General features: G+C 42.8%; 1 protein-coding gene across 2 annotated transcripts in view; it reads left to right on the top strand.

Moving 5' to 3' along the window:
* The window catches only part of LOC121582599 (syntaxin-binding protein 1), a 37296-nt gene that overhangs the window by 17013 nt on the left and 6852 nt on the right, over nt 1-13431 (top strand). For both annotated transcript variants that reach the window (XM_041898522.2, XM_041898521.2), the window contains exons 3-17: nt 4988-5069; nt 5455-5531; nt 5617-5695; nt 6179-6282; nt 8332-8480; nt 8861-8945; nt 9344-9474; nt 9988-10095; nt 10293-10356; nt 10469-10534; nt 10622-10702; nt 11124-11262; nt 11718-11827; nt 12175-12276; nt 12410-12495. In XM_041898522.2, the coding sequence (XP_041754456.1) occupies nt 4988-5069; nt 5455-5531; nt 5617-5695; nt 6179-6282; nt 8332-8480; nt 8861-8945; nt 9344-9474; nt 9988-10095; nt 10293-10356; nt 10469-10534; nt 10622-10702; nt 11124-11262; nt 11718-11827; nt 12175-12276; nt 12410-12495 (1463 nt within the window). The remainder of the gene's footprint in view (nt 1-4987; nt 5070-5454; nt 5532-5616; nt 5696-6178; nt 6283-8331; nt 8481-8860; nt 8946-9343; nt 9475-9987; nt 10096-10292; nt 10357-10468; nt 10535-10621; nt 10703-11123; nt 11263-11717; nt 11828-12174; nt 12277-12409; nt 12496-13431) is intronic.

The following is a 13431-nucleotide window of genomic DNA, read 5'->3' as shown; positions in this document are numbered from 1 at the left end:
CTGCTAAACCATTTACACCTGGCCCACAGCCTTGTTGGGTACTTATAGTACAGTGCACTTTCACTCCATTCTCAGCCTGACTCTCTACCAATGCCACCAGATTATTCTTTCTATTGTTGTTATCTATTCGGTAACATTCCACAAGTAAATGTAATAAATAAAACACATACATTAAATAGCTCAGGTCTGGAAAATATGTTAAAATATTTACAATTTTGTATTTATGTGTGCTTGGTAGCCGAGGCTTTATGGCTTCGTCATCAACTTGTTAATTTAGCAGACATCACTTGCATATATTCAGTCAACACATATATTTTAAGAATACAGTGTAACAACAGTTTTAGTAAGTAACAGGCTACGGTCCAGTTACAGCTTCTTCTGACAAAGTAGAAACAAAAAAAAATGTATTTTTTTGAGTGTGTGCGCGGGACAGAGGAGTAGCAATTCTTACACTATTGTTCTAAATTCAATCACCCTCTTCTTCTTCATCCTCCTCATTCTGTTCATTCAAATTCAATTGTAATACATTTTGTCACTCCCGTTCAACAACTCAAAATTGCTTTTGCATGTGCTCCAAAGCAATAACTTGAAATAACATGATATATGCTAATTAAATAATCGAAAGGAAAAATTTGATTATTTATTAGCCTATTGGATAGAAGAATTTTAGGCATATCATGTGAATTAGGCCTCATGTAAAATCATTGTCAAAGTGCAAGAGAGACTGTTCTAGCAAAATGTATAGCGCATAGAATTAAAAAAGTATTGTTGGACATTATTCATTCTAATCAGACAGGTTTTTTACATGGACGATACATTGGAGATAATATAAGGCCAGTACTGGAAACAATAGAACACTATGAAAAATCTGGGAAACCAGGCCTGCTATTCATAGCAGACTTTGAAAAGGCATTTGATAAAGTATGACTGGGGTTTATATATAAATGCCTGGAGCATTTCAATTTTGGAGAATATCTTATCAAATGGGTTAAAATCATGTATAGTAACCCTAGGTGTAAAATAGTAAATAATGGCTATTTCTCTGAAAGTTTTAAACTGTCAAGAGGAGTGAAACAAGGCTGTCCACTATTGGCATATCTATTTATTATGGCCATCGAAATGTTAGCTATTAAAATCAGATCCAACAATAACATCAAGGGATTAGAAATCCAGGGCTTAAAAACAAAGGTGTCATTGTACGCTGATGATTCATGTTTTCTTTTAAATCCACAACTTGAATCCCTCCACAGCCTCATAGAGGGCTCCTGAGTGGCGCAGTGGTCTAAGGCACTGCATCTCAGTGCTTGAGGTGTCACTACAGACGCCCTGGTTCGATTCCAGGCTGTATCACAACCGGCTGTGATTGGGAGTCCCATAGGGGCCCAGCGTTGTCTGGGTTTGGCCAGTGTAGGCTGTCATTGTAAATAAGATTTTTTTCTTAACTGACTTGCCTAGTAAAATAAATAGAGGATCTAGATACATTTTCTAACCTCTCTGGATTACAACCAAATTATGATAAATGTACTATATTACGTATTGGATCACAAAAAATTACAATTTTTACATTACCATGTAGTTTACCAATAGAATGGTCTGATGGTGATGTGGATATACTCGGAATACATATCCCAAATGAAATAAATGATCTCACTCCAATACATTTTAATAGAAAGTTAGCAAAAATAGATAATATCTTGCTACCATGGAAAGGTAAATACCTGTCAATTTGTGGAAAACTCACCCTGATTAACTCTTTAGTATTATCCAACTTTACCTATTTGCTTATGGTCTTGCCTACGCCTAGTGAACAGTTTTTCAATTATATGAGAAAAAATATTCAATTTTATTTGGAATGGTAAGCCAGACAAAATTAAACAGGCCTATTTATATAATGAATATGAATTCGGAGGACAGAAATTATTAAATATTAAAGCATTAGACCTATCACTAAAAGTTTCAGTCATACAAAAGTTATACTTAAATCCGAACTGGTTCTCTAGCAAATTAGTAAGATTGTCTCACCCAATGTTCAAGAATGGCCTTTTTCCCTTTATTCAGATTACAACCTCTCACTTTCAGTTATTTGAAAAGGAAATCATCTCCCAAATATCACTATTTCTAAAACAAGCCATAGAAAGTTGGTTGCAATTCCAGAAACGTGTCTGTCGGCCCTGCATTAAAGAACATAATTGGCTAAAGAAAATTGTGATAAATAAAAAAGTATACCAGTTTAATTTAAAGACCAAAGGATCGACAGCCGTCCCATATAGATTGCAAAATAGTTGGGAAGAGATTTTTGACGTACCGATTCCATGGCATAGTGTTTATGAACTGATACGCAAAACGACGCCGGATTCAAAACTTAGAATTTTTCAATTTAAATTATTATACAAAATTATTGCTACCAATAGAATGTTATTTATATGGAGGATACAATCTTCCCAGCTCTGCAGATTTTGCTGTGAAGAGACAGAATCATTAGATCATTTGTTTTGGTACTGTCCATTTGTAGCTTGTTTTTGGACACAGGTCCAGGAATGGCTGAAGGATTGCAATATTTACCTGGAGCTAACCCTGCAGATAGCACTACTGGGTGATCTGAAAAGTCATAGTCAATTGATCAATAATATAATAATACTATTAGCAAAAATGTTTATTTTCAATTTACAATCTTCAGAACTTTTGTGAAACATCACAGTACAGTTGAAAGATATATGGCAAATAGAAATCCAATATGGATGGTGTTAAGAGATAGATGGGAGGTGTTGAATGGAGTTGAAGGATTGGACTAATAACAACTAACAACAACTAATAACAACAAGATAACTAACGTAAAGCATACTATGTCCATAATAAGTATATAGGTTATAGGTTGAGAGCTTTTGTGAAAGAGCACAGTTAGAAAGATATGGCATATAGAAGCAAACCGGATGGACGTCATGAAAATGATCGGAGAGGTTGAGGGTAGAGGAAGTTCAGGAGTAAAAACAAACTAAATTGAATTATTGTAAAATTGACTGTGTCCAGAAAATGTATATAGTATGTATAATTGGAAGTAGAGGCCTAAGCATTGTTGTTCACTAGTTTACTCCAATTAGGGAAGGGGTGGTGGGGTTGGAAAGTAATAAAGGGAAAATATATTTTTTAAAGGATATGTATATATATATGTATGTATATGTATGTGTATACAGTGAGGGGAAAAAAGTATTTGATCCCCTGCTGATTTTGTACGTTTGCCCACTGACAAAGAAATGATCAGTCTATAATTTTAATGGTAGGTTTATTTGAACAGTGAGAGACAGAATAACAACAAATAAATCCAGAAAAAACGCATGTAAACATTTTTATTAATTGATTTGCATTTTAATGAGGGAAAAAAGTATTTGACCCCCTCTCAATCAGAAAGATTTCTGGCTCCCAGGTGTCTTTTATACAGGTAACGAGCTGAGATTAGGAGCACACTCTTAAAGGGAGTGCTCCTAATCTCAGTTTGTTACCTGTATAAAAGACACCTGTCCACAGAAGCAATCAATCAATCAGATTCCAAACTCTCCACCATGGCCAAGACCAAAGAGCTCTCCAAGGATGTCAGGGAAAAGATTGTAGACCTACACAAGGCTGGAATGGGCTAAAAGACCATCGCCAAGCAGCTTGGTGAGAAGGTGAGAACAGTTGGTGTGATTATTCACAAATGGAAGAAACACAAAAGAACTGTCAATCTCCCTCTGCCTGGGGCTCCATGCAAGATCTCACCTCGTGGAGTTGCAATGATCATGAGAACGGTGAGGAATCAGCCCAGATCTACACGGGAGGATCTTGTCAATGATCTCAAGGCAGCTGGGACCATAGTCACCAAGAAAACAATTGGTAACACACTACGCCGTGAAGGACTGAAATCCTGCAGCGCCCGCAAGGTCCCCCTGCTCAAGAAATCACATATACAGGGCCGTCTGAAGTTTGCCAATGAACATCTGAATGATTCAGAGGAGAACTGGGTGAAAGTGTTGTGGTCAGATGAGACCAAAATCGAGCTCTTTGGCATCAACTCAACTCGCCGTGTTTGGAGGAGGAGGAGTGCTGCCTATGACCCCAAGAACACCATCCCCACCATCAAACGTGGAGGTGGAAACATTATGCTTTGGGGGTGTTTTTCTGCTAAGGGGACAGGACAACTTCACCACATCAATGGGACGATGGACGGGGCCATGTACCGTCAAATCTTGGGTGAGAACCTCCTTCCCTCAACCAGGGCATTGAAAATGGGTCGTGGATGGGTATTCCGGCATGACAACCCAAAACACACGGCCAAGGCAACAAAGAAGTGGCTCAAGAAGAAGCACATTAAGGTCCTGGAGTGGCCTAGCCAGTCTCCAGACCTTAATCCCATAGAAAATCTGTGGAGGGAGCTGAAGGTTCGAGTTGCCAAACGTCAGCCTCGAAACCTTAATGACTTGGAGAAGATCTGCAAAGAGGAGTGGGACAAAATCCCTCCTGAGATGTGTGCAAACCTGGTGGCCAACTACAAGAAACGTCTGACCTCTGTGATTGCCAACAAGGGTTTTGCCACCAAGTACTAAGTCATGTTTTGCAGAGGGGTCAAATACTTATTTCCCTCATTAAAATGCAAATCAATTTATAACATTTTTGACATGCGTTTTTCTGGATTTTTTTGTTGTTATTCTGTCTCTCACTGTTCAAATAAACCTACCATTAAATTATAGACTGATAATGTCTTTGTCAGTGGGCAAACATACAAAATCAGCAGGGGATCAAAAACCTTTTTCCCTCACTGTAAATTAATTTGAATCAATCTCTTTTTTTGGTGCTCCTGAATACTGTTTGGTCAGGTGCTTCTAACTTTTACAAGTTGGGTGCACCAGTGCTACCGATGAAAAAAGTGCCCTAACTGTTTTCCGAAACCTCTGACGAACTCTTTCGTGTATCTCACTCTCCCTGGTTTCTCATTGGTTTCTCTTCCTGGTCTCAGGCGCTGATTGTGGACCAGCTGAGCATGAGGATGCTGTCCTCTTGCTGCAAGATGACAGACATCATGTCAGATGGCATCACCAGTAAGCACTTTGCTCTGTTTTTGAATCTCATCAGCCTCCATTGTTATACTGCACTGCAGCAAATATACTGTATATAATGACCAGATTGTCTCCACCTTAATGGGAGTTGTTGTTCCAAAGGCGGGAAGGCAGGCAGTCTGCTTATCGGTCTGCTATTCGGTCTACTTATTGTGGACAGATTGTGATGAGAGTGAACCCTCTCGCTTCGCCTCTTCATCTCTGACTGTAGCTACCATTTGGCAAGCATGACTCAGCCATCAGCAAACATGATATAACCACATCTCTCCCTCTGTCTCCCTTCTGTTTCTGTTTCTGTTTCTGCTCTCTCTTTTTCTCCCCCTCTTTTTCTCCCCCTCTTTTTCTCCCCCTCTTTCTCTCTCTCTAGTTGTGGAGGACATAAACAAGCGACGAGAGCCTCTTCCCACCCTGGAGGCCATTTACCTGATTACCCCCACTGACAAGGTACACACACACACACACACACACACACACACACACACACACACACACACACACACCTCACTATCTTGTGTCCTTCTCTTTCTAGTCTGTGCAGACCCTGATTGGAGACTTCAAAGACCCCCATTCAGCCAAATACAAAGCAGCCCACGTCTTCTTCACTGACTGTGAGTAGATACCTGAGAAGCCTCTCCACTACACCTTGAGTGCTCTGCAGATTCACTACACAGCTCATTGAATGCAACCACAGCCAATAATTCTTAGTGGAGAGGGCTGTGATGTTGGTAAAAGGATTTCATGGAAGGAATCATGTGTAACCAAAGAAAACACTTTTTTTCACCGTTCAGTTTATTACAAAACTAGAGTTGATCTAGACATCCAAAATAGAAAGTCGCTCTAAATTTCACCAACATCATCCTATGAAACAAGAGTTTTCAATATACAGGCCCATATTTTAATACAATGTAGTAAATGCCATTTAGCAGATGCGCTTATCCAAAGCCTCTTACAGTAATGTGTGCATACATTTACATATGGGTGGCCCCAGTGGGAATCGAACCCCCCAATCCTGATGTTGCAAGTGCCATGCTCTACCAAATGAGCCACACAGAAGCAGCACAGACACTCATATCAACCTCTCCCTGTTTCAGCCTGCCCCGACCCACTGTTCAACGAGTTAGTGAAGAGCCGTGCCTCCAAATCCATCAAGACCCTGACCGAGATCAACATCGCCTTCCTGCCCTATGAATCACAGGTACCAAACAGAGGGAGGGAGAGAAACAGAGGGAGGGAGACAGAGAGATATTGAGATGGAGGGAGATTGATCAATCCAGAAAGAGCCAGGCACAGAAAATCAAATCAGATTTTATTTGTCACATGCTTCGTAAAGAACAGGTGTAGACTAATAGTGAAATGTTTACTTATGGGCCCTTCCCAACAATGCAGAATTTAAATAGTAGAAAAAATACAACCGCAAGATACAGAGATAGAGTGATCCTAGAATAGCCAGAGAGATCGATTGAGATGGAGAAAGGTAGGAGGGAGAGAGAGATTGTGAAATGCTGAAGGTGAGGAGAGAGGGTCGGAAAGAGGTGGAGACAGACAGAAATAGGTATGGAGGGATATCAGCGAAGTTACATATTGGACATTATTTTTTATGATATGTCGTATCGTTTTGACAATATCACAATATTACTTTAGTGCTACTTGACTGTACCTGCACCAAAATGCCAGTATCTTTCTTTCATTGGTTGTTCTATATCTTCTTTTTAAATAGGGAGCCAATTTGTTTTCAGCACTTTTATTTCCATGACTGATCAAAAACTCTTCACATGGCTCTCTCTTGTCCTTCTGCAGCAGACATATGGTGAACAATATGTTTGTAACGTCAAATTGCAATGAAATCACAGTATCACAAATCTCACAAATTCTCACATCGTGAGAATGCCAATACATATAGTATCGGCACCTAAGTATCGTGATAATATCGTATCGTGAGCTCCCTGGCAATTCCCAGCCCTAATAGATAGATGGATAGAGAGCAAGGAAAGGACACATGGATACAAAGAAAAGGGAGAGAGGCAGAATGAAAACAAAAAAGAGAGGGAGAGAGAAGATAGAAAGACAAATCCAGCCAGCTAGGTACCTATATCCCCAGGGCCATGGCAGCTTTGCCACCACACTATTCCCTTTATAGTGCACTACTTTTGACCAGGGCCCACTATATCGGGAATAGGGTGCCATTTGGGACGCAGACTGACTGTGTGAGTCACCAGTGACCTGAGGACTGTTTACTGATAGACTGCTCCAGAACTACTCATAGCTCTCTGGCTGACTGACGATGCTGCCTGCCCGGCCCACAATGCTTTGCTCATCCTGTCTCGGATGATTATTTCAGAGCCATAGGTTTTTGCTCTTGGCGAAATGCTGCCTCACAAGCCCACCTACAGACCCCACCTCATTGGCTCCCTCAGCCTCCACACACCATATGGCAGCCAATAGGAGCGGGGCGATGAGAGGGACCCATATGCACAGCAGAAGGGTGGTCATGTGACCTTGGGCAGTTGGGGCCGCAGGGGGGGGGGATGGGGGGATGGTAGAGTAATGGCAAAGGAGAGAAGAGAGGAAGGACAGAAGAGAGGAGATACAGTGAGAGAGGAGATACAGTGAGAGAGACAGACAGTGAATGTGATGAAGGGTGGGGGGATGAGAGGAGAAGAGAGGACTGCAGCAGAGACAAAGGCAGGAAGGAAAGGCCACAGTCAAGGCACTGTCACTGAATATCAGCTCATACACACATACATGCTAGGAGGCCTGAGTTTGCCCTCAGAAAGACCCAGAGCAGGCCAGTAGTACAAAACAGGAAACCTAGATAGAAAATACTCTGTTGTTGCTATCAAATGATTACACCATCACCATCCTTAGAACATAATATACTGTGAAACTGTGGATCTACATGATATAGAACTAAGCCTTGTAGAAAAATTATAACACCCACACACACATACATTTTACCTCTGCACATTTATTGTGGTCGACATTTCGGTATGATACACCTTTCAAGACAAAGTTAGATGTATTTATTTTTCTACAATGTAGATTTTTAGGGCAGTAACTCCCAGTACCACAACTGTGAGAAGCTTGGTAGTGTGCATAATAAATAGCTTCTATAAAACTGAGCTAATCAACAATGCAGTTGGCTAGAGAATGATGCTCTTTTCCCTGTCAATGTCTGCTCTGCTTACATAAAGCACTATACAAATAACATTTGATTGATCCAATTTGATTGTGTGTGTGTGTGCAGGTGTACTCTTTGGACAACCCGGATGCCTTCCAGAGTTTCTACAGCCCCCATAAGACCCAGCTGAAGAACCCAGTGATGGAGAGGCTGGCAGACCAGCTGGCCACCCTGTGTGCCACTCTGAAGGAGTACCCCGCTGTCAGATATCGAGGGTGAGCCACAGGGGGTCGCCACTGAGACAATAGGGACAGTAGGGACACAAATGTCACCCTATTCCTATATAGTGTACTTCTGGGCACTGGTCAAAAGTAGTACACTATGTAGATAATAGGGTGCCATTTGGGAGGTAACCTCTCATTGACAGGAGGGAGGTGGGGCTAATATTCTCAGTAAATGGGATAGAAACATAATGTTAGATCCCATCCTTATGAATTCTTGGGCAGACTTAGTAACTATATTCTCTCACTCTACTGTTAAACTCATCTGTCTATCTGTCCTCTTTCTCTGTCCTCTTTCTCTGTCTGTCTGTCTGTCTGTCTGTCTGTCTGTCTGTCTGTCTGTCTGTCTGTCTGTCTGTTACTCTCTCTATCAGGGAGTACAAAGACAATGCCACCCTGGCCCAGCTGTTGCAGGACAAACTGGATGCCTACAAGGCTGATGACCCCACCATGGGAGAGGTGAGGGAGGGATGGAACGAGGGAAAGAGGGGAGAGTGCTCATTAGATAACAAAGTGAGAGGCAGAAGGAAATGTTTTAGCAGTGAAAATATGAAAACATAGAAGAAGATACTAAACTGAAATGTACTGTTATCGTGTGCTACTTAAACAAGCACCATGCTACAAAAGATCACACCTTGCACTCACTGTGGCACTTTGTAAGTGTCTTTCAATTACTACTTACTATTATTATTATTTATACTACATACATCTTTCATATAGGAGCTATCAGGACACAGAGTGAATCTGCACCTATCTCCTCTACCCCTCCTCTCCTCCGTCTCCATCCCTCCATCTCTCCTTCTCTCCATCCCTCCATCTCTCCATCCCTCCATCTCTCCATCCTACTCTCTCTGCAGGGTCCTGATAAGGCTCGTTCTCAGCTGATCATCCTGGACAGGGCTTTTGACCCTGTCTCCCCCGTCCTGCATGAGCTCACCTTCCAGGCCATGGGCTACGACCTGCTGCCCATAGAAAACGACGTCTACAGGTACGTGTGTGTGTTTGTGTGTGTATGTGTGCATGTGTGTGTGTATGTGCGTGTAACTACTGTAAATAGAAGAACATAATCAGTTCAGGGAGGGCTGCTGTAGCGCGCACAAAACATTCACTACAAGGTAATCATCTGTGGTGTTTTAGATCACTAGAGACTTTGATCAGAGGACCTTTCACATCCACACACATTCAGGACTCAATCATCTGTGCCAGGTTTGAAGAATAGCTTTGGAATCTAACCTGCATTCTTGGTTTTGTGTTGAAATACTTGGCTGTGCTGTAAATCCTATGTGCTGGAGTTTCTGTAGTGTAGAAAAGTAACACATAATGTTGTTGCAGATGTAATGTGAAGTTGATTACAGTAAATATACATGGAGTGCTTTTGCCTGTTTTTATGTATGGACCCAATTGATCTTTATCTCTCCCCCTGTCTATCTGTCTGACTGTCCATTCATGTCTGTCTGTCTGTCTGTCTGTCTGTCTGTCTGTCTGTCTGTCTGTGCATCAGATATGATTCCCCTGGGATGGGAGACACTTCTCAGAAGGAGGTCCTGCTGCACGAGGATGATGACCTGTGGGTGGGGCTCAGACACAAACATATCGCTGAGGTGTCCACGTAAGTCACACACCCGTTTCTCTCTCTCTCTCTCTCTCTCTCTGTCTCTGTCTCTGTCTCTGTCTCTGTCTCTGTCTCTGTCTCTCTCGTCCATGTCACTGCCACTGGTTGATACGGACTCAATAAAGTCATAACAAAGTTGAGCTCTACTACTTACTAGTTCTCTTATGCTATCTATCTTCTCTAACTGCCATCAGGGAGGTGACACGCCAACTGAAGGACTTTTCTGCTAGCAAGAGGATGAACACTGCTGGAGAGAAGGTATGGAGGGAGAGATGCTTTCAGAAAGCCTCGCTGTCTGGTAATGCTCTTTGTCAGTACGTTTCTATGGCTGAGTGGAGAGAGAACGTGACCATGTTGTGCGTTCCAACAGACCACCATGAGGGACCTCTCTCAGATGCTGAAGAAGATGCCCCAGTACCAGAAGGAGCTGAGCAAGGTTAGAGTGTGTGTGCGTGTGTGTGTATGTGTGTGCATGTGACGTGTGTGTGTGTGTATACTGACCCTGTCTCTCTGTGTGTCTCAGTACTCCACTCACCTGCAGCTGGCTGAGGACTGCATGAAGCACTACCAGGGCACAGTGGACAAGTTGTGTCGTGTGGAGCAGGTAAAGGAGAGGAGCAAAGGAGGAGGGAGGGAGGGAGGGAGGGGAGAGGATGAGAGAAGCAACTCATTCTAGGGCACTATAACCAACTCAGTGGTTAGTGTCCGCCCTGATGTTGGGAGTTCGATCCCCAACCAAGTCATACCAAAGACTGTAAAAAATAGGATCCGATGCGTCCTCTGCTTGGCACTCAGCATTAAGGAGATAGATTGGGGGTAAGGCCCTGCAATAGACTAGCGTCCTGTACAGGGAGTGTACTTGTACATCAAGTTGCCTCACGCTACAGAAACAGGAGATAGGTTCCTGCTCCTATAAGACGTTCTGACTCTACTTACTTACTTACTTACTTATATAGGGCACTATATAGGGAATAGGGTGCTATTTAAGATGTATCACTAATCTCTTGTCTGTCTCTGGCATGTAGGACCTGGCCATGGGTACAGATGCTGAGGGGGAGAAGATCAAGGACCCCATGAGGGCCATCGTGCCAATCCTGCTGGATGCCAATGTCACCACCCACGACAAGATCCGCATCATCCTCCTCTACATCTTCCTCAAGAACGGTGCGATTGAGAGATGCTTGACCTTTAACCTTTCACCCTAACCCTAGCTTCATCCTAGTTCAAACCTAGCCTCAACCACAACCCTAACTCTAACCCTAGGTTAATGTCCATATCCTGCTTAAACCTTAACCCTAAACCAAAACCCTAACTCTAACCCTAGCTTAATGTCTACATCCTGCTTCAACCTTAACCCTAGCCTCAACCACAACCTTAACCCTAAAGATCTAGGATCAGCTTTTCCTGTTTATTCCTGAAGGTTAATTTAAACCCTACGTACAAACGCAATGCAAGCTGCGCAAATTGGCAGTAGTTGCGTATCAATATTCAAATGTGTGCAGCGACCCAATTTGTAATTCATCCAACTATGCAGGATCGCCATTTTGCGTAGCATACAAAGGGTATAAATGATGGTTTAATGGTAAGAGCTTAACAGCCTGTGGTGTATTGTTGGGTAGGAATCACGGAGGAGAACCTGAACAAGCTCATCCAGCACGCTCAGATCCCTCCTGAGGACAGTGAGATCATCACCAACATGGCCCACCTGGGCGTGCCCATCATCACAGATGTGAGTCAGCACTTCCACCTTCTGTCTGTCCGGCCTCCTCTTCTGTCCCTCCTGGAGCTGCAGTCAAGGGCACAGATGCACCGGCACCTTTTCAACACCTACTACACACCATATCTCTCTCCTGCCCATACTCTGTCTCTCTCTCTCTCTCTCTCTCTCTCTCTCTCTCTCTCTCTCTCTCTCTCTCTCTCTCTCTCTCTCTCTCTCTCTGTCACGCGCTCTCTTCTACATTCCTACTATATTATTCCTTTCATTTGGGTTTTAATTAAACACTTAAACAATCTGATGAATAACGTCTCTCTATCCCCATGTTCTTTTTCACCTCATGTTCCTCCTCCCTCTTCTAGTCCACCCTCCGCAGGGGGAAGAAGCTGGACAGGAAGGAACGTGTGAGTGCGCAGACCTATCAGCTGTCCCGCTGGACACCACTGGTCAAAGACATCATGGAGGTCAGTTACTGGACATTCACATAGTCTCTGTGTGTGTGTGTGTGTGTGTGTGTTTCAGGCCATCCCAGTTTGTCTTTAGTGTGTATTTGCTGACCGTTCTCTTGTTTTGCCTCTCTCCTTGTCATCCCTGTAGGATGTTATTGAAGATAAGCTGGACACCAAGCACTACCCCTACATCTCTACCCGCTCCTCTGCCTCCTTCAGCAGCACTGCAGTCAGGTACACACACACACACACACACACACACACACACACACTGGAATGTATTGCAGTATAGTAGCGCTATAGAGATTACAAAGCATGGAGGGTCATAGATCAATATTAATTTGAGCTCTGAGGGGGAAGGGAGATCAATGCTCTGATTGGCTGTAGAAGAGAAAAGGGTGGGACTAAGAGCAGTGAAACCAAACAAATATTCTGTTACGGAGAAGGGGGCATTTAAAGAAACATACAGTACTGCAACAGAGGGCTCTGTTCAAACGTAGTGCACAAAATAAGGAATAGGGTGCCATTTGGGACACACTCCTACCATAGGGAGAGAGGAATGGTGGTGGTGCTGACACATTGACCCCTACATATCAATCAATCAATCAATCAATCAATTAATCACATTTATTTATAAAGCCTTTCTTACATCAGCAGATGTCACAAAGTGCTATACATATCCCTCTCCCCTCTAGACCTTCATTGTGTGCGCATTGATTTGACATCAGATCTGTGCTGCTGAGAATGTGAGCCACCTCCATCACCATCCACCATTCATTCCCCGCTCCAATGTTATTGACTTATTGGGAAAGAAGCTCTGAGAATCCAAAGGCAGGCTCAGTTACATGAGCACATTTCACTACACGCCTCGCACATCCATGCCACAGCCAAACATGCTCACACACACTGGTCGCATTCCAGAACGACGACATTACAGATGTTAGACATCAGATTGCTATATCAAATGATGTGGTTTTCTGATACGTTAAACACCTATCCAGTTAAATAATAATAAAAACACTTTCCTGAAACAACACTTGCACTTGACTCCCCTCTAGCTATCTTAAGATGAATGCACTAACTGTAAATCACTCTGGATAAGAGCATCTGCTAAATAACTAAAATGTAAATGTAATCCTGGCACGTGTCTGCAATGTATTCAGCCTGGAA

The sequence above is a fragment of the Coregonus clupeaformis genome, unplaced genomic scaffold (genome assembly GCF_020615455.1).
Source record: "Coregonus clupeaformis isolate EN_2021a unplaced genomic scaffold, ASM2061545v1 scaf0094, whole genome shotgun sequence".
Taxonomy (NCBI): Eukaryota; Metazoa; Chordata; class Actinopteri; order Salmoniformes; family Salmonidae; genus Coregonus; species Coregonus clupeaformis.
The sequence above is the reverse complement of the archived record's forward strand: the minus strand, read 5'-3'. Positions and strand labels throughout refer to the sequence as shown.